Source organism: Lactuca saligna, chromosome 4 (genome assembly GCF_052625555.1).
Source record: "Lactuca saligna cultivar CGN05327 chromosome 4, ASM5262555v1, whole genome shotgun sequence".
NCBI lineage: Eukaryota > Viridiplantae > Streptophyta > Magnoliopsida > Asterales > Asteraceae > Lactuca > Lactuca saligna.
Window position 1 is genome coordinate 85741192 of NC_136420.1, and position 21640 is coordinate 85762831.

At 32.6% G+C, this 21640-nt stretch overlaps 2 protein-coding genes and 1 pseudogene across 2 annotated transcripts; all 3 read left to right on the top strand.

Moving 5' to 3' along the window:
* Nucleotides 1–1921: 1921 nt before the first annotated feature.
* Nucleotides 1922–2461, top strand: LOC145042292 (auxin-responsive protein SAUR21-like). The gene has a single exon (XM_078990696.1). The coding sequence runs from the start codon at nucleotides 2026–2028 to the stop codon at nucleotides 2311–2313; it is 288 nt and encodes a 95-aa protein (XP_078846822.1). The 5' UTR covers nucleotides 1922–2025; the 3' UTR covers nucleotides 2314–2461.
* Nucleotides 2462–17482: 15021 nt separating this feature from the next.
* On the top strand, nucleotides 17483–18072 carry LOC145038658 (auxin-responsive protein SAUR21-like). The gene has a single exon (XM_078986944.1). The coding sequence runs from the start codon at nucleotides 17607–17609 to the stop codon at nucleotides 17892–17894; it is 288 nt and encodes a 95-aa protein (XP_078843070.1). The 5' UTR covers nucleotides 17483–17606; the 3' UTR covers nucleotides 17895–18072.
* A 2519-nt stretch (nucleotides 18073–20591) lies between these two features.
* On the top strand, nucleotides 20592–21189 carry LOC145042293 (auxin-responsive protein SAUR21 pseudogene; annotated as a pseudogene).
* The last annotated feature ends 451 nt before the right edge of the window (nucleotides 21190–21640 follow it).

Consider the following 21640-nt stretch of genomic DNA (forward strand, 5'->3'; position numbering starts at 1 on the left):
CATCCTATAAGCATCTTCCTTGGCAAGGTTTCAAAGAACAATTTGAGATGCAACAAGATAACAAAAAAATGGATTAGCACCAAATAAACATCAAAAGTTAAGATAGAAAGAAAGATGTACAAAACAACCACATCAACGAAGGAAATTGTAAATGATCTTATTTGAATCAATATCAAATCGGCTAAAAGGTATACTTGTATTAAAATATAAGGTTATTTGCTAAAATGACAATATTACGGCTAACATTTTTAAAATTTTATTGACAAACACCGAAAATTGCTAGCAACTTTATCAATTAGAGAAGTCACAAAGTTAAAAAATAAATAAATATATAAAAAAAAACTTTAATTCAACCACACCATAAAAAGAATCTTAAAAAATGTTTAAAAAAAATCCCAAAGAGTTTTTATTTGGATATTATAAATCATTTCAAAAAACCATTAAATTTTCGAACTTCTAGGTAGGCGAATCGAAGGTTGAATACTCCTTGCCCGCACAGTTGGTTGGAAAGCCACAAAATTAATAACTATGATATAACAACCTCATGATAAAAAAGCCTGGAGGGAAACCAAATTGGGATATCAATTACAACATCCATCCTCAAAATGTACCAATGTCAACATCGATCGACTAAAGTGCAAGTTTGTACATTGAGAAAGAGAAGATCAAAATTTTGGGATATTTCAATATCAAAATGCTTAGGGTCCCAAAATGAAGACTTTTCCCGTCTTTCAGCATAAATCTAAAACTTGATAAGATAGTCAATTTTTTTCATTGCTCTGTGGGGTTCTGTTGGGATGGTCAAGATATGATCAACGACGCTAAACATGATGCGATACATCTCAAAAAGTTCAAGACACGCATAGCAATTGAGTTCGTCTAGACCAAGTATAAAGGGGAACATATATACCTTGATGTTGGTAACGTCGAACGGCTTGTCTGAGTTCTTGGGGGTGGCAACCATCGGTGAGAAGATAAGGCGGTGACTATGGTTGTACCGAGACTAAAGACTAACAGGAAGAAAAGAGAGAAGATATGGATTGGAGGCTGAAGTGAGATAATCTGGAAAAATCTGTTAGAAACTTGATATTATATTAAAAGGTGTTTCCACATCAATCCCAATTCTTATTAAAGAAAACGAACATCTACTTGTACAACATACATAGGCCTAATGTCAACATTAATGGGTCGGGTATGTATAAATACATAGATATACATACTGAAATGGGCTAACAAATATGCAAGCTATAAGAGTTACATGGAGTATTGAGAGATAACAAGATTTTTAACCCAAGCTACCAAATTAAGATTAAATTTTTTCTTTCTGTTCAAAATCTACAAAAATAAAAATAAAAATAAAAATAAACCACGTTCAAACAGCTCTCCTTTTTTCGGGTTAGATGAAAGAAACAACACCAATCCCCCATAACAACATTCCATGACACTCTCGATTTCCATTTAGTTAGAGTGGAACATTTTCTTCAAAAGCATATTAGTAGGTGGTTGATTCATATGCCTAATTAGATTTGATCCCTTTTCTGTATTGATAGTGTTGACCACTTCACCACCTAAAATGGTGGAATGGCTAGCTGTACTTCAAAGAATAAATAAATTATAAAGATGCAAAATGTTACGATTTTTTATGAAACATAGCCATGTGAATAATAATGGTGCATGTCCTTCAGACTCCAATATACATATGGGTCATAGTTTTGCTCACTCTTTTCCACTTACATTGCAGAAAATATGTGGCATACTTCATTCAACGTCTAATCCTTTGGATCCAATAACAAATTGGAAGACAAAACCATGTGATCTTGCATTTTGCAAGAATGTGTCGCAATCTCTTCGCTAAAATTCCTACTATTACCCAATCTTATTGAAATCTTCTTACTCCTATATAATGCATCCAATTGTGCTGATATCAAGCACAACTCCTCCACAGCACCTGTCACAAAAACAAAATCCTTTCATATTGCATTTCTTCACCAAAACAAATTAAGTGACCGGACCCTTCAAATACACATGGCTATTCGTATGCCTCGGATCATTCAAGCAAAGAAAGTTCTTTGTCGATCATTGTCCAATGGAAGCCGTCACATCATCCCAAAAGGACATTTTGCAGTTTATGTTGGTGATCAAGAGAAAAGACGATTTGTTGTTCCTTTATCATTATTAAACCAGCATTCGTTCCAAGACTTGCTACATGAAGCAGAGGAAGAATTTGGATATGATCATCCAATGGGTGGCCTCACAATTCCATGTCGTGAGGAAGTGTTCATTGATGTTGCCTGCCGCCTTTGCTCGTTATGATGAAGAGCTAGGCATGCATCGTGTTTGCTAACAGTTTTGTACAGTCAAAATCACCATGAGGATTAATTACTTGTAAATCAGAGGGAGTAATGTGGTCTCCATATTAATTGTATGATAAAAAAATTTAATTAGTTTCTGCATTAATACATTAATGACGAGCATACTTCAACTTATGGTGTTCATGTCTATGCCATTAGGGCTTTCTTTATCAATGTCCTCTAATTAAACCCACCAGAACCACTTACTTACTTCTTTTCTTTAGCTTGTATCGTGAATCAGATAAAAAAAAAAGTGTGTATGCCGCATCTTTCTCCATATACTGAATGTGACTATAGCCTTAAGGCCTGGATCTGTTGTTTCTTCAACACCACCTACCCAAGAGCTATCAGTTATTGTTCTTTTACTGTAACCTGTTATGATAGGGACTGATTGGTGAAGAGAAGTCAGCCGATGATCAATGATGAATAGTTCGATAAAAATTCATGGTAGGATCACACATGTTAGTGAATGAACTCAAGGAAACAACTTTGTAAAGGGCCTGCTTATGTCTTTCTTGAGGAAGCTCGGAAGTCTACAGAAAAGATCTCATATAGCGAATAGTACCATGGTACTTAGCTGCTTCTGATGGCAAACTATTAGGCATATTTTTATCAGATTATGACCATATTACTAAGTAGGAAAGTTTCAATATATATATATATATATATATATATATATATATATATATATATATATATATATATATATATATATATATATATATATATATATATATATATATATATATATATATATATATATATATATATATATATATATATATATATATATATATATATATATATATAAGGTCTAGCTACAACTCTTGTATAGACATCATGAAAACTAAGAAAAAGGCGAGGCATTGAGTTTCAAATATTATAATCACAGAAGAATTACAACAGAGACTCCTCTTGGAACATCCTAAACATCATCACATCCTACTTTCTTCCTAAGAGATTTATTACGCTACAAATCTTAATTACTCAAGCAACATCACAATCACTGACAACCTACCAAAATAGTTAGAAAGACCCCACAATACATGGACCTATATATATATATATATATATATATATATATATATATATATATATATATATATATATATATATATATATATATATATATATATATATATATATATATATATATATATCAAGTTTTCAACATCACAATTTACTGCTTGTAATCAATAAATGAATAATATAAAAACACAATGGGTCACTTAGTTGATATCAGAATTACGGAAAAAGTAAACAGCCAATCGGTTATTTTTTTTGACAAACATTGCCATGTGAGAAATAATGATGTGTGTCCATAAGACTCACTTGTAAATGGGCCCATGGTCTAACTTAAGCTTGGCCACTCAGCATTACTGAAATTTTGTGGCATACTTCGTTGTACATATATAATTCTTTTGGGCCAATAACAATTTGGAAGACAAAACCATGTGATTTTTCTTTTTGGTAGAATGTGTCACCATCTCTTCTTTGAAATTCCTATTATTATTCGATCTTCATTGAAATCTTCATACACCTATAAAATGGATACAATTGGGCTGATATGAAGCACGACGCCTTCCAAAATCCATCACAACATCTTTCACATAAAAGAAATCCTTTCGGTAGATCTTCATTGAAATCTTCATACACCTAGAAAAAGACGAAGGTTCTTTTTGACACGCCACAATTCGAGTTTTTATTTATTTATTTAGTATTTTAAATAGTTATTTTCGGCATGTCAAAAAATATTATATAAACAAGTTTATATGTTATGTTTGTAAAGAGCTACTCAAACTCGCGTTTCAACAAACTTTAAAATATTTTATTAAATCCTCCCTTTGTATATGTTCATTTCCCTAGACTAAGGGCTAAGGAGCCAAAAGCGGATATATAAGAAAAGTAGTCTGTTGCTTAGCTAGTTAGTTGGTGCAATAGTTTTTTTTTTTTTTTTTTTTTTTTTTTTGTGTGTGTTTTTGTAACAGTAAGCTACATTATTATAAAAAGCATTTATTTATGCGGTTAACATTATTAACTAGTGTGAGTATGGAACCACACCTTTTATAACCACACCAATTGAACTTGCAATCACCTCCATTAAGCCTACATAGATGATGCTCTTCAAGATCTCAAAAGATTTAGAACTATGTCTTTATGTTTGACCTTGGATCAATGTAGGAGAGGTGGCTACTCGAATATCTTTCATGTTTTATTTGGTGTTTTACTTTTACCACCCAAATGAGAAAGGACATCATGAATAAGCGGTGAGTCTTTTGGCTTTGAATAAGTTCCTACACTCGATCCATCAGTTTCACCTGCAGAACATCCATTCATATTATAAGATTTTTAACCACAAAAAAACTAGTAATTAAAAGATCGACATAGTAAAGGATTTCACTTGGTTCCCCGACTTCAGGATCAGTAACAACATTGTTGGGTTATAACTCAAAAGATGCTAAAAGGCTTCCCTTCTTACATTTAACCGAAGTGTAAGACTTAATTCGGTATACAGATAAAAATAAACAACTAACTTACAACATGAACCAAGCAGAATATAGTGTTGAGGGTGGTAGTAATGCTGGAAAACAAGAGGTCGTGGTGACTAGAGCCTGTCTACGTGAACTTGAATGAAATATTATAATGAAGAGGGAAGGGTATTAGGAGGGAACTAGCGCGAAATGAAATTTTTGTATAAAACTTTTAGAGGGATTATTACATGATATTTTGGTGCAATATTGAATTAATGCACCAACAAATACGCTTTTAATGCCTTTTATTGCGGTATAGCAGCCGCACCAATTACCTATTTAAATGGTGTGGTTGGTTGGTGTATTGATGCAGAATTCTTTTACTAGTATGGTTTAGCTACAACTGTACCAAAAAAATACCTTATCGCACCAAAAATATAGGTTATGTACTAGTGTTGTCATAAATTGTTGATATGAAATGGAATCAAAATTCTAGTCTTATATATGTGTAATACTACAAAAAGTGAAATTAGGTCAAAAGTGACAAAAATAAGAAAGTATGATTGTTATTACCTTTATATATGTTATTATAAGTCATATAATTTATTAGAAATGAGTTTCATGGAAATAAGGGTAAAATGAGAAGAATTATGAAAAATTAAAATTTACATGAAATAATGAAAGTAGTAAATTTTGAGCTATGGGAGGCTAACCAAAGGAAGGTGTTCAGGAACAAAAAATGTTGAAAAGGAAAGAGTACATATAAGATTAAACAATGTAAAATGAATTAACTTAATTGGTAAAACATTGAACAGATTATGAGCTTGCAAAGTTAGAAGACAATTCATTCATAAGTTATGGGTTTTTCTTTTCCAAAATTCAAAGGTACTAATTTTAAAGGTCAATAGCTACAGAGCTAGAATGATTCAGAAAAATCTATAAAACGAAAGTTATAAACATTATGTAAACAGAAACATAGAAAAATGATTCAAGAAATTTGGAATTAAAATGAAGTAGTTATGATCATTTAAAAAACTTAAGTTAACACATAAAATTTATAGAAAACAAGTATGAACCTATGTTTATGAGTTAATAACTCAATATTTCTACATAGCCAAAGATGTCTGAAGAGAAGTTGCAACACACTTTACTAACATTCCACGGACAAAAGATTCATTAAAATCCAATATCATATGAAGAATTTATGGTTTTTAAAAGATGAGAAGAAAAATAAGAAAGAAAGATGGAGAACGGCTAAATTTTTCTAAGTGTAGGAGAAAGGTCACGTGGGGCGTGCTACAAAATGGGTAAATAGCATCATTTAATCATAGTCTAACTTCACAAGCATTGTGGCCGTGTTAGACACAAGCCCAAGCCAAAACATGTTGCATGTGGATACTCACCCTCGAACACAAGCAATGCATGGGTGCACGTGAGTGCTACCCCAAACCGTGAAATTTCAACACATGTTATTACCTACATGTTTAAAACATCCTAAAAATACAATCCAAAAAATTCATTTAAACATATAAATAAAAACCATAATCGTCATTCATCATACAAAATCATTAGTCGTGTATCTCAAAATTATCATAGAAAACTATCTATATATCAAAATCATGTGACAAAACATCAGAGTAAATCATCTCGGGCTAAAAGTTGTGGTGTGTGCCATGCAGTCATCCCAAGCTCTTCCCTTTGCTAGCGGAAGTAGCTGAAACCACAACTGCAAACTCTAAGCATGAAGCTTAGTGAGTCACCTGAAACTACCATATAACATTCACATAATCATATAATAGCATACATTTGGCCTTGCCCACTACATCGGGTGTCGCCCGACATCGGACCGAAGTCCGGCATTGGGCCCCGCTCGACATTGGACCGAAGTATGGTATGCATATAACATATCAACAAGCATATACCATAAGCACATAATATAAACATATAAACATTCATCAGGCTTGCCCTGATATCAGACCGAAGCTGGAACATATAAAACACAACATGTAAGCTAAATATTCCTTGGGCTTTCCCTGGCATCGGACATAAGCATGGAACATATAACATACATATGCTAGAATCACGAAGACATCAAGCATACAAAACATTCCTCCGGCTTGCCCCGACATCGCACCGAAGTTCGGAAGCATACAATCTACATCGGGCTAACTCTTACATTGGATCGAAGCCCGGCATACGCTAACATACATAAAAGGGCCGTCTAACATGCATAAATGGGCCGACTTTTGGTGCCTTCGACCAGTTCCTACTGGAGAAAAACTCACCTCACAAAACAGACTGCTAAATCTCTTGGTAAGGGATCTCTATCGGCTGCTTCGACGACTTCTTAGCTAACATCATCACAATAACACTTAATCAATATCCAAAATCTTTCTTAGGGTAAAATGACTACCTTAACCTTGGTCAAAGTCAACGTTCTGGTCAAAGTGAACATCCTGGGTTAACCCAGCTTGCCGAGTTGACCCATCAACTCGCTGAGTTTTATAAATTAGAAGTCCTGAAATCACGATCAAACTCGTCGAGTCATCCCCGTAACTCACCGAGATCCTCTGCTACTCGTAGTCGTAATAAAACGAGTCAACTCGTTGAATCCCTCCTCAGACTCGTCGAGTTCTACCTGGTACAAAATCGGGACAGAATGACTCAACTTGTTGAGTTCCTCAATGGACTCGACGAGTTCCTCGGTCTGTTTGGGCTTTCTTAAAGGATTAACCCCCTACTCTTCAGATCTAAGCTTCCTATCTCTCATACATATTGAAAACGTCCTTTTAAGGGTAAAGTTTTGAACTTTACCCGTTAATACTTCTATTTCATGGACTCGACGAGTTCCTCGGTCTGTTTGGGCGTTCCTCTCGTGCATGGCCTTAAGGAGATTTAAAAGGCTTAAATGAAAACTCATCGCTTGCATGGGGCTTCCATGGCCATTAAGTATTCACCTTTATGCCATGTGAGCCCCTCAAGGTCATAGATCGGAAAGTATATCCACTTGGGACGTCCATGTCCCAAAGATCATGTTTCTTGAACTAAAAAACCCATAAAAAGATAACAATGAGATCTAACAATCTATTAAGCCGGTTCGAGACTTGCTTACAAAAAAATGAAGAAGATGAGAAGTTGTTTCTGGATCTACTAGCTTTCTTCTGAATCCCCAAGCTCCTCCTTCTTAAACAAGCTTCAAAACACATAATATTCACTAAAAAATAACTCATAAGCTCAAACAAGGAACTAGATTATCATGGTTTAGGGTTTGGGACTTGGAGGCTGGAAATAAGGCCATCAAGTGGGGATTAGGATGCTTAAATAGGGTACAAAACCCCAGAATTTGGTTTCATCCTGGCAGCCCTAGTCGTCGATTCGAGGTTCTCAAATTATCGAGTAGACGACTTAAAATCCCGCAGTCATTATGGTTTCAACTCGAAAAATTTGGGGCTCCCAACTCGTCTAGTAGCTCTATCAGAGTGAATAAATTATGATTAAATGCGTACCATGAACTAGACGTTACAATGTTCCTATGCTATGTGTACGATGTTGACCCCTTTTAACCATCTTATAAACTTTATCTGTGTCCAGTTTAAATCACTTTAATTCAAAAAAAAAAAATAATAATAACATTTCCTAAAGTCATGTATGTGTGCTCATGCTGAGAAAACGAGTTGAATGCTCTTAACCCGGAATTAAATCAAATGAAAGGGCTTATGACTATAAAATGAAAAAACGAGGTAACACACCAATCATTTTCATTTGTATGTATCAATTTCAAAATCATGAAAGTTCACATGAACCCAAAGCACTGTTTTTACAAGTTTCAAATTATCAATCATTAATTACTCAAAGATAGTAATTGACAAGTTGTTAAGGCATACTAACATGTTTAAATCAAGGGCTATTGCTATTTGATCATGATGCAAATTGTGATTACATACTCCATAAAGTTCATCATGATTAGTCTTAAATTTTTGAAATTTGAATACTAATTATGAAGTGATTAGTGTATGATTAGCAATTAAATGCTTATGATTATATGTGATCTAAAGGTTTTTATGTTTATTGAAATCCGATACTAATATAAAGTTAAAAAGAGGATTATAGTATGTATATTATTTTATCCTTTGACTTTAACCAGATAAAAAAATGTTTATGTTGTGTTATATCTCCGAACAAAAAGCTTAATGTAATTTTTGATGTTGTAAGTAGAATTTGTTACATTGTGTATTGTGTATATTACTTATTAACAATTAACATTTAACAATAAAGATTACAAAGGGCTTTATTCATTGGACATATCAATGATTATAAATATTAAACAATTTTAAATAAAGGAAAGTACGTAATGAAACGCTGCAATGCAAAACATAAAACTGATTTAAGAATATTCATTTTGGGCGTGGCTTTTTTTTTTTTTTTTAGCAAAAACTTCTTATTGAAACTTGAAAATAACAGACTCACGTCCTATCATTACAAAGTATTTTTAAAAAAAAAATGTTTTTTAGTTGTTTTATAAATATATAATCAATATATTTTCTTTATTTTTCATCATTATATTTTTATTTAGAATTGTTTCATTTTAATATCTTTTTAGACATTTATTATTATTTTGTTAATATATTGATGATACTTATATTATATTACAACGATTATTATTATATTAAACGAGTATTAATAATCATTAGTGTTTCATGTTTTTACACATAATAATTTTTTATACTTCTTTTAAAAGTTGTTTAATATTAAGACACAATTTAATATATATTATTTTTTGAAATTAAAATATATATATATATATATATATATATATATATATATATATATATATATATATATATATATATATAGACACACACGTTTTTATAATATTCTTTAAACTAAAATTAATACCTAGCTATGTTATTTCTTTTACTGTATTTTATTAAATAAACTTAAATTTGTTATTAGCATGTCTAGACATTTGTTTATATTTTTAATATAATGATAACAAAGTAAATTATAAATAAAATGTTTACTAAGTCATACAAGGCACTAGAGTTTCGTGGTTTAGGGTTTGGGACTTGGAGGCTGGAAATAAGGCCATCAAGTGGGAGTTAGGATGCTTAAATAGGGTGCAAAAGCCAGAATTTGGTTTCATCTTGGCAGCCCTACTCTTCGAGTGGAGGCTCTCAAATTATCGAGTAGACGAATTAAAATCCCGCGGCCATTCTGGTTTCAACTCGACAAATTTCTGGCTCCCAACTCGTCGAGTAGCTCTATAAGAGTGAATAAATTATGATTAAATGTGTACCATGAGCCAGACGTTACAATGTTCCTATGCTATGTGTACGATGCTGACCTCTTTTAACCACTTAAGTAAATTTATCTGTGTCCAGTTTCAATCACTTTAATTAAAAAAAAAAAAACACTTCCTAAAGTCATGTATGTGTGCTCATGCTGAGAAAACTAGGTGAATGCTCTTAACCCGTATTTAAGATCAAATGAAAGGGCTTATGACTATAAAATGAAAAAACGAGGTAACACACCGATCATTTTCATTTGTATGCATCAATTTCAAAATCTTGAAAGTTCACATGAACCCGAAGCACTTATTTACAAGTTTCAAATTATCATATGTTAATTACTAACATGTTTTAATCAAGTGCTATTGCTATATGATCATGATGCAAATTGTGATTATATACTCCATAAAGTTCATCATGATTAATCTTGAATTTTTGAAAGTTGAATACTAATTATGAAGTGATTAGTGTATGATTAGTAATTAAATGCTTATGATCATATGTGATCTAAAGGTTTTTATGTTTATTGAACTCCGATACTAATATAAAGTTAAAAAGAGGATTATAGTGTGTATATTGTTTTATCCTTTGACTTTAACCAGATAAAAAAATGTTTATGTTGTGTTATATCTCCGAACAAAATGCTTACTGTAATTTTTGATGTTGTAAAGAGAATTTGTTACATTGTGTATTTTGTATATTACTTATTAACAATTAACATTTAACAATAAAGATTACAAAGGGTTGTATCCGTTGTTACCAAAAACTTCTTATTGAAACTTGAAAATGACAAACTATTTTAAAAAAAAAAAAAAAAATGTTTTTTAGTTGTTTTATAAATATATAATCAATATATTTTGTTTATTTTTCATCATACTATTTTTATTTTTGAATTGTGTCATTTTAATATCTTTTTATACATTTATTATTATATTGTTAAAATATTGATGATACTTATATTATATTACAACGATTATTATTATATTAAACGAATATTAATAATCATTAATATTTTGTTTTTTTACAAATAATATTTTATTATACTTCTTTTAAAAGTTGTTTAATAATAAAACACATTTAATATATATTATTTTTCGCAATTAATATATATATATATATATATATATATATATATATATATATGTTTTTATAATATGCTTTAAACTAAAATTAATACGTAGCTATGTTATTTTTATTATTGTATTTTATTAAATAAACATAAAATTGTTATTAGCATGTCTAGACGTTTATTTATATTTTTAATATAATGATCACAAAGTAAATAATAAAAAAATGTTTACTAATTCATATCATATTGGTTAATATAGATATCTATTTTTGAATTCAAGTGAAGTTTTAACGAGTTATTCATACAAGATAAACTTTTTGTAAAAAATCCATTCGCTAACTGTGCGAACTTATACTATTATAATAAACTAATGGACATTTGAGACTTATCATTCAACATAAACATTTAAATAGTATTTTGGATTTTTTACGAAATAAACATATATATTATATTTGTATAAGGACATGGATTGAAAATGACATTAATATAAATGATCAAATACGTAAGTTTAATGTTTGAAAAAACGTAGGCTATAGTCTCTGAACTTCTAGATAATTATGACCGGAATAAAATTTCACAATTTTCCAGAAGTATTTTGAATTGGAAATAACCCTTAACGCATTTTATTTCATTAAAAACAATTTTTTTTAACTCAAAATATCGAACGCCCTTTTATTAGTATCTTATAACAACACTACATTTATATTTTTGACCAAAATATAAATATATTTTTAATCCAAAATGACATATTTATATATTAAAAAAAAGCAAGTTATTTTTATTTTTAATTAAAAAATAAAAGTACTTTTATATTTAACTAAAAAGACTATATAATTTTATTTTTAACTCAAAATAAAAGATCTAAATTACCTGTATATCGTAATAAAAAACTATATATTTTTGTTATTTTATTAAAATTATTTATCTTATTATAATAATTAGTTTTATAAGTAAGTCTAATTGACGGAATTCCTTTTGATCGAAAGAAAAAACAAAGTCATGTAATCATTGTTGTGTAGACACCTCATTGCTTTTGGTCGTTAATATGATCAACTCCTAATTTATTCTTAAAATGTTCCAACCATGGTTACAAATTTCCATCTTACCATCTAAGTTTTTACAAATCCTGAAAACACCATAAAATATTTAGGCGATCCACCCCTTATAAAAATCAAATAAGTGTAATTACATTTGTTGCACTACCCCACCCCTTAAACCCTAAAACCTAAAGATAACTATCAATGTCTTTCAAAAAGGAAACTAAATTTTGTTTAGAACTATTCCTCATAGTGAAATCAATCCCCGTCGTAAAATTATCTATCAATTTGAAATTATTCATCATAAAATATAGTCTAATTTGATGAAAGATGACTAATATAATTGAGCGGGTTTAGCTCAACTGAAAACATGAACATCAAAATCCATGAAAGTGGAACCGAACGAAAAAATCTAAAACTCAACCAAAACAACCTGAATTCGAACAAAAAAAGAAAACATAAAGAGTCTGTAGACCAATCAACGACCGAGACACCCAAAATAGATCAAAGACAATCAATTAGACAGCTAGGAACATCTAATTAATCGCTGGAATGAAACTACTTGCCGGCCGCCGCATCGCGCGGGTAAGCTACTAGTCAGAATTAAAATACTAAACAATAACTCATGAATTACTCCTAATGAAAAGGCAGGAGACTAGGTCACTAATTCTGAGTAAAGTCAGAATTAAACACAGCAGGTTGTACCGAGAATGAAGACTAACAGGAAGAAAAGAGAGAAGATATGGATTGGAGGTTGAAGTGAGATAATCCCGAAAAATTTGTTGCCTATTTGATATTATATTAAAACGTGTTTCCACATCAATCCCAATTCTCATTAAAGAAAACGAATATATACTTGTACAACATACATAGGCTGAATGTCAACATTAATGGGTCGGGTATGTATAAATGCATAGATATACATACCGAAATGGGCTAACAAATATGCAAGCTATAAGATTTACATGTAGTTTTGAGAGATAACTAGATTTTTAACCCAAGCTATCAAATTAAGATTAATTTTTTTTTTCTGTTTAAAATCTACAAAAAAAAAAAAAAAAAAAACCACGTTCAAACAGCTCTCCCTTTTTCGGGTTAAAACACTAATAGTCCACCGTTTTACAGAAAAACACAGTTTCAGCCCCTCAAAACAGAAAATTTCGCATATTGGGCCCTATTGGACCGAAAATGTCATTTTTAGCCCATTAAGCTGGAAATTTATATTTTTAATCCTCCAAAAGAGTATATTTCCAGAAAATACAATATTGAAACTGTTTTGACTCATCTCACCCATCAAAATTCGTAATATGTCATTTTTGGCCCTTTAATTTTATATTTTTAACATTTTGTGTCTAAAAATGAGTTTTTAGCCCAAAGAAGATGTTATTAAGCCACTTAGCCATTTCTCTTGGAATACTTTGTATGTTGTGATATAATTTATGCTAGTATCATTCAACATAAAATACATCTCGATTTTTAGGAGTTTATGGCTAGATCCAACGTCATAATCAGACAAAAACACACATATAAGCATAGAAAATCATACAAGGCATACAAAACACATATAGATCTACGCTTTCACTTGTACTCCCCCCCCCCCCCCCCCCATAAAACTTATAAAACAGAAAAATACGGAGTATGAAGCTCACCTTAGGGTGTGGTTTCGGTTTTTGAAGAAAAGATGGAAGAAAGTTTGGTGATTGAAGATCTCGAGTTTATGGAGTTTTCTAGGAGTATGATCACCAAAGAAACTTGTTTAGAATAAATGATCTTATATGAAAGGGGAGTTTTGTTACTTAGACATGGGAAAACTTACCAAAGGATGATGATTATCTTGTGAAATCTTCTTGAAATACAAGCAAAGTTTCGAGATTTTGAATGGAGAGGAAGAAGAGAGAAGTCTTGAGTGATTTAGAGATATTTTTGTTGTGGAATGTGTGTGTTTGGGGAGACTCTCGGCCGAAGGAAAAGAAAGAGAGGAAAGAGAAGTGGGTGAAGTGATATGTGCATGGAAACATGTGTTTGTGCATGGAGATCCATGAGAGAATAAAGAGGTGGCAATGAAAGTCAAACCCCTCTATTCATCTTGGATTTGGGCCTTGGGCCCAGAATTTGGAAGAAAAGGAAAAATTTGGGCTTTAATGCCCTCAAGCCCATGTATAAGTTAGGTTGGATGAGTTTTAACCTAAAAAAAAATTACAATATGATTTTCACACTATGTTAGGCTAGTTTAGGTTAATCATGGTGCAAAACTTTTAATTTATTTCATTCTAGGCCCAATATGGCCCAAAATGTTGAAATAAATGAATGTGGGTCCAATTAGAGCCCATTTAAGGGTTCTAAGCCCATGATAGTCAAATTGGAAGCTTATTGGTCCATTTGGGCCCAATAAGGAAGTCCTAGTCCAAAATGGACCTAAACCAGAACTTCTAGGGTTTCCAATTGTTTGTTGACTATTTGAAGTACTTGTATGATGTATTTTATTGAAGTTTTTGAAGGCATTACACATACTCTTAAGTTTTTAGTTCAACGTTTTACTTAAGTATAGTGATTACAAGACACAAAATTTCCAGTTGTGACATCACGCTTTTCTTCCTCCACATGCAGGAACCGGGTATTACACAATGGTCAATGTTGACTTTCCATGTCGTGGTTGTCCTTCACCATGTCGTAGTCCCTAAAGGACAAAAAAAACGATCTGACCCCCATTCGCCACAATGTGGTGACCTGACACTACGTCATGGAAACAAGGTTCCAAACAACTTAATTGATTAAACTGTTTTCTTCAACCTTTCAGACTACAATGCTCAGATCTCACTCAAAACAATATCTAGAAGGATAAAGTTTCTAAATTTACCCCTAAGGACCATCCAAAAGGTCTAAAACTCAAACCCTAGGTTCCATAAGGCATGAACTTAACCATTAAGCACTTATTCCTTTAAATCTGAGGTCCATCTTCTCCAACAGTGTTTCTAACACTAAAATCAACATGAAAGTTGGTGCTTTATAGACATGCATGTCCAATGCATGTATTGAACCCATATTAGGTCAAAATGAGAATTTGTGACCTAAATCTCATGCATGATTGCAATATGCAACTAAACTTCAGATCCAAGCCACCAATTTCATCAAATGTCCAAGATATTCATAAAGTTGCAGACTTTATGAAATCCCACCATTCTAACTAATAAGAATAAGAAGATTATGGGACAAAGCTTAAGATCTAGAATCCTATCATGATAAAAGTCAAGTTTAGGACACTTACAAAGGTACAAAAGAGTGTCAAGGTAAATAATGGAGGCTTGCTTGCTGGATCGAAGCTCAATAATTCCTCCTTCTTCCTTCAAAAGCCTCCAAGACTACCAAAAATAAGCACAAGAGCACCAAGGAGGTTAGGGTTAAAGTTGCTGGGTTTGGGAGTGATTGATGCTCAAGGTGGACAACCCTAGTCTCCCCAGTTTCCTTTAAATACTCGAAAAAATTAGGGTTTGCCATTAGGCCGCCACCACGTTGTGGCCACAAGCCGCCATGTTGTGGTGACTAAATGAAACATGTGATCTAGTCTCGACTCACCATGTTGTCTTGGTCCTTCACCAAGTCATGACGGCCTTAAACAAAGAAGATAATAATTACAAAGTACCTTAAAATATGGATGTTACATTAACAGGATGAGAAGGCCTTGTGGGGTTGGTACCTCCGGTAGGGAAGTATATGCCTAGTCGACAAACATACAAACGCCTAACTATTTTTGCAACAATGTAGCTAGGCAAATCGAAGGTTGAATACTCCTTTTTCGCAAGGTTGGTTGGAAAGCCACAAAACTAATAGCTATGATTTAACAACCTACGAATAAAAGAGTCTCAAAGGAAACCAACTTGGGATTACAATGTCCACCATCAAAAGGTACCAAAGTCAACATTGATTGATTAAAGTGTAAGTTTGTATATTGAGAAAGAGTTAAGATAATTTTTTTGGAATTTTGAATACCAAAACGCTCACGGTCCGAATATAAAGACTTCGCTAGTGGGTCATTTTTTTCGTTGCTCTGTGGGTTTTGTCGGGATGATCAAGAGATGATCAAACGATGGTAAACGTGATGCGATGAGTCTCTAAAACTTTAAGACAAGTGTTGTAATTGAGTTCGTTTAGACCAAAGATAACGGGAATGTATGCCATGATGTTGGTAATGGAAACCATTAGTGAAAAGGAAAGTGGTGACTATAGTTGTATAGAGAAGGACAACTAACAAGAAGAAAAAAGAGAAGATAAGGATTGGATATTGGAGTGACACAATTGGGAAAAATCTATAACAAGTTTGATATTATATTACAAAACGTATTTCCACATCAATCCTATTTTTCATTAAATAATCGGAATATGTACTTGTACATCATACGTAGGCTGAATGTCAGCATTAATTGGTGGGGTGTATGTATAAATCCTTAGATACAATACTGAATTGGGACAACAAATATGTCCGTTATAATAGACTAATAGTTAGATGGAGTTTGAACGATAACAAGATTTTTGACCCAAGCTAGCAAATTAAGATTAAAATTTTTCTTTCTGTTCAAAATCCACAAAAGATAAAAATAAAAATAAACCACGGTCAAGCATCTCTCCTTTTTTCGAGTTAGATGAAAGAAACACCATTTTCTTCTTTAATGATCAATCCCCCATAACTACATCCAATTACACCCTCGATCCCATTTTAAGTTGGATTAGAACTTTGAGCACCATGCAGGAAATGTATACCCATTTATAGGACTATGTTGTACCGATGTAGAATACACTAACAACAACATCAGAAGTTACATCTTTGATATTTTGGTCGGTGGCCAAGTAAAAACTTTAAATTCAAAAGCTTATTAGTTGGTGGTTGATTCGATTTGATCCCATTTGGATTTTGATTGTGTTGACCACTTCACCACCTAAAATGGTGGAATGGTTGTACTTAAAAAAATAAAAATAAAGAATGAAAATGTTATGATTTTTTATGAAACATAGCAATGTGAGCAATAATGGTTAATGTCCTTCAGACTCCAATATACATATGGGCCATAGTTTTGCTCACTCTTTTCCACTTACATTGCAGCAAATATGTGGCACACTTCATTCAACGTCTAATCCTTTGGGTCCAATAACAATTTCGAAGACAAAAGCATGTGATCTTGCAATTTGCAAGAATCTATCACAATCACTTCGCTAAAATTCCTACTATTACTCAATCTTATTAAAATCTTCTTACCCATATATAATGCATCCAATTGTGCTGATATCAAGCACAACTCCTCCAAAAATCCTCCACGGCACCTTTCACAAAAACCAAATCCTTTCATATTGCATATCTTCACCAAAACAAATTAAGTGACTGTTCCCTTCATATATACATGGCTATTCGTATGCCTCGGATCATTCAAGCAAAGAAAGTTCTTTGTCGATCATTGTCCAATGGAAGCCGTCACATCATCCCAAAAGGACATTTTGCAGTTTATGTTGGTGATCAAGAGAAAAGACGATTTGTTGTTCCTTTATCATTATTAAACCAGCATTCGTTCCAAGACTTGCTACATGAAGCAGAGGAAGAATTTGGATATGATCATCCAATGGGTGGCCTCACAATTCCATGTCGTGAGGAAGTGTTCATTGATGTTGCCTGCCGCCTTTGCTCGTTATGATGAAGAGCTAGGCATGCATCGTGTTTGCTAACAGTTTTGTACAGTCAAAATCACCATGAGGATTAATTACTTGTAAATCAGAGGGAGTAATGTGGTCTCCATATTAATTGTATGATTAAAAAATTTAGTTTCAGCATTAATACATTAATGACGAACAAAGTTCAAGTTATGGTGTTCATGTCTATATATGCCATTAGGGTTTTCTTTATCAATGTCCTCTAATTAAACCCACCAGAACCACTTACTTACTTCTTTTCTTTAGCTTGTATCGTGAATCAGATAAAAAAAAAAGTGTGTATGCCGCATCTTTCTCCATATACTGAATGTGACTATAGCCTTAAGGCCTGGATCTGTTGTTTCTTCAACACCACCTACCCAAGAGCTATCAGTTATTGTTCTTTTACTGTAACCTGTTATGATAGGGACTGATTGGTGAAGAGAAGTCAGCCGATGATCAATGATGAATAGTTCGATAAAAATTCATGGTAGGATCACACATGTTAGTGAATGAACTCAAGGAAACAACTTTGTAAAGGGCCTGCTTATGTCTTTCTTGAGGAAGCTCGGAAGTCTACAGAAAAGATCTCATATAGCGAATAGTACCATGGTACTTAGCTGCTTCTGATGGCAAACTATTAGGCATATTTTTATCAGATTATGACCATATTACTAAGTAGGAAAGTTTCAATATATATATATATATATATATATATATATATATATATAAGGTCTAGCTACAACTCTTGTATAGACATCATGAAAACTAAGAAAAAGGCGAGGCATTGAGTTTCAAATATTATAATCACAGAAGAATTACAACAGAGACTCCTCTTGGAACATCCTAAACATCATCACATCCTACTTTCTTCCTAAGAGATTTATTACGCTACAAATCTTAATTACTCAAGCAACATCACAATCACTGACAACCTACCAAAATAGTTAGAAAGACCCCACAATACATGGACCTATATATATATATATATATATATCAAGGTTTCAACATCACAATTTACTGCTTGTAATCAATAAATGAATAATATAAAAACACAATGGGTCACTTACTTAGTTGATATCAGAATTACGGAAAAGCAAACAGCCAATAGGTTATTTTCTTGACAAACATTGCCATGTGAGAAATAATGATGTGTCCGTAAGACTCACTTGTAAATGGGCCCATAGTCTAGCTTAAGCTTGGCCACTCAGCATTACTGAAATTTTGTGGCATACTTCGTTGTACATATATAATTCTTTTGGGCCAATAACAATTTGGAAGACAAAACCATGTGATTTTTCTTTTTGGTAGAATGTGTCACCATCTCTTCTTTGAAATTCCTATTATTATTCGATCTTCATTGAAATCTTCATACACCTATAAAGTGGATACAATTGGGCTGATATGAAGCACAACGCCTTCCAAAATCCATCACAACATCTTTCACATAAAAGAAATCCTTTCAGTAGATCTTCATTGAAATCTTCATACACCTAGAAAGAGACGAAGGTTCTTTTTGACACGCCACAATTCGAGTTTTTATTTATTTATTTAGTATTTTAAATAGTTATTTTCGGCATGTCAAAAAATATTATATAAACAAGTTTATATGTTATGTTTGTAAAGAGCTACTTAAACTCGCGTTTCAACAAACTTTAAAATCTTTTATTAAATCCTCCCTTCGTATATGTTCATTTCCCTAGACTAAGGGCTAAGGAGCCAAAAGCAGATATATAAGAAAAGTAGTCTGTTGGTTAGCTAGTTAGTTGGTGCAATAGTTTTTTTTTTTTTTTTTTTTTTGTAACAGTAAGCTACATTATTATAAAAAGCATTTATTTATGCGGTTAACATTATTAACTAGTGTGAGTATGGAACCACACCTTTTATAACCACACCAATTGAACTTGCAATCACCTCCATTAAGCCTACATAGATGATGCTCTTCAAGATCTCAAAAGATTTAGAACTATGTCTTTATGTTTGACCTTGGATCAATGTAGGAGAGGTGGCTACTCGAATATCTTTCATGTTTTATTTGGTGTTTTACTTTTACCACCCAAATGAGTAAGGACATCATGAATAAGCGGTGAGTCTTTTGGCTTTGAATAAGTTCCTACACTCGATCCATCAGTTTCACCTGCAGAACATCCATTCATATTATAAGATTTTTAACCACAAAAAAACTAGTAATTAAAAGATCGACATAATAAAGGATTTCACTTGGTTCCCCGACTTCAGGATCCGTAACAACATTGTTGGGTTATAACTCAAAAGATGCTAAAAGGCTTCCCTTCTTACATTTAACCGAAGTGTAAGACTTAAGTCGGTACACAAATAAAAATAAACAACTAACTTACAACATGAACCAAGCAGAATATAGTGTTGAGGGTGGTAGTGACTAGAGCCTCTCTACGTGAACTTGACAAACATTGCCATGTGAGAAATAATGATGTTTGTCCATAAGACTCACTTGTACATGGGCCCATAGTGTAGCTCAAGCTTGGCCACTCAACATTACTGAAATTTTGTGGCATACTTCATTGTACATATATAATTCTTTGGGACCAATAACAAGTTGGAAGACAAAACCATGTGATGTTTCTTTTTGGTAGAATGTGTCACCATCTCTTCTTTGAAACTCCTACTATTATTTGATCTTCATTAAAATCTTCATACACCTATAAAATGGATACAATTGGGCTGATATGAAGCACAACGCCTTCCAAAATCCATCACAACATCTTTCACATAAAAGAAATCCTTTCAGTAGAAAGAGACTGTAGCCTTAATATAAAAATGGCCATTCGTATGCCTCGAATCATTTAGGCCAAAAAAGTTCTCGGTCGATCATTCTCCAATGGAAGCCGCTCATCTTTATCATCATCGGTAGACATCATCCCCAAAGGACATTTTACAGTTTATGTTGGTGATCAAGAAAAAAGACGATTTGTTGTTCCTTTATCATTATTAGAGCAGCCTTCATTCCAAGATCTGCTACGTCAATCAGAGGAAGAATTTGATTATGATCATCCAATGGGTGGCCTCACAATTCCATGTCGTGAGGATGTCTTCATTCATGTTGCTTCTGGCCTGATCTGCTCATTATGACAATGAATTTTGCATTCTATTCGCTAACATATACATAATTTTGTACAGTAGAAACCACCATGAAACCTAAGAATTTGTAAAGCAGTCTCAAAATTTTATGATAACCAACATTTGTTTCACCATTAACATAACAATGAAGAACATCGTTCAAATTTTGGTATCTATATTTCATATGCCACCTTCCTTTTTTAATGTACTCTTATAAGGTGCTCAAAATCACGTACTTCAAACTTTCTACATCGATCACACAAGTGTTCAAAAATGGTGTTTATTTCATATAATTTTCTATATAGTTAATACTACATTTCTTCTGCGATAAGACAACCACATGACTTCAATCAAGCGCCCGATTTCGCTGAACTCAACACAAAGACTCCTCCAGATATACTGTGCAGCTTCCTCGTGTGATCCACATTCCACAATCTCATCGGCGCAACATCATCACGACCTTCCAATTCACGTTTTAGGCAGTGAAAGGGATTTAAGACCATTTTCACTCAAAATTCGATTCCATGAAAATCAGGCCTTAAACACTTGTATTTCTCCATTTTCATTGGACCGTAAATATCATATATGATTTTGTATCTCTTGATGATTAATTTACTCAGCCCATGGTCTTCATGCTTTGGGCTTTCTACCAAAA

Coding starts and splice junctions, on each gene's coding strand:
- LOC145042292 (XM_078990696.1), top strand. CDS start 2,026: ATGGCTATTCGTATGCCTCGGATCATTCAAGCAAAGAAAGTTCTTTGT.
- LOC145038658 (XM_078986944.1), top strand. CDS start 17,607: ATGGCTATTCGTATGCCTCGGATCATTCAAGCAAAGAAAGTTCTTTGT.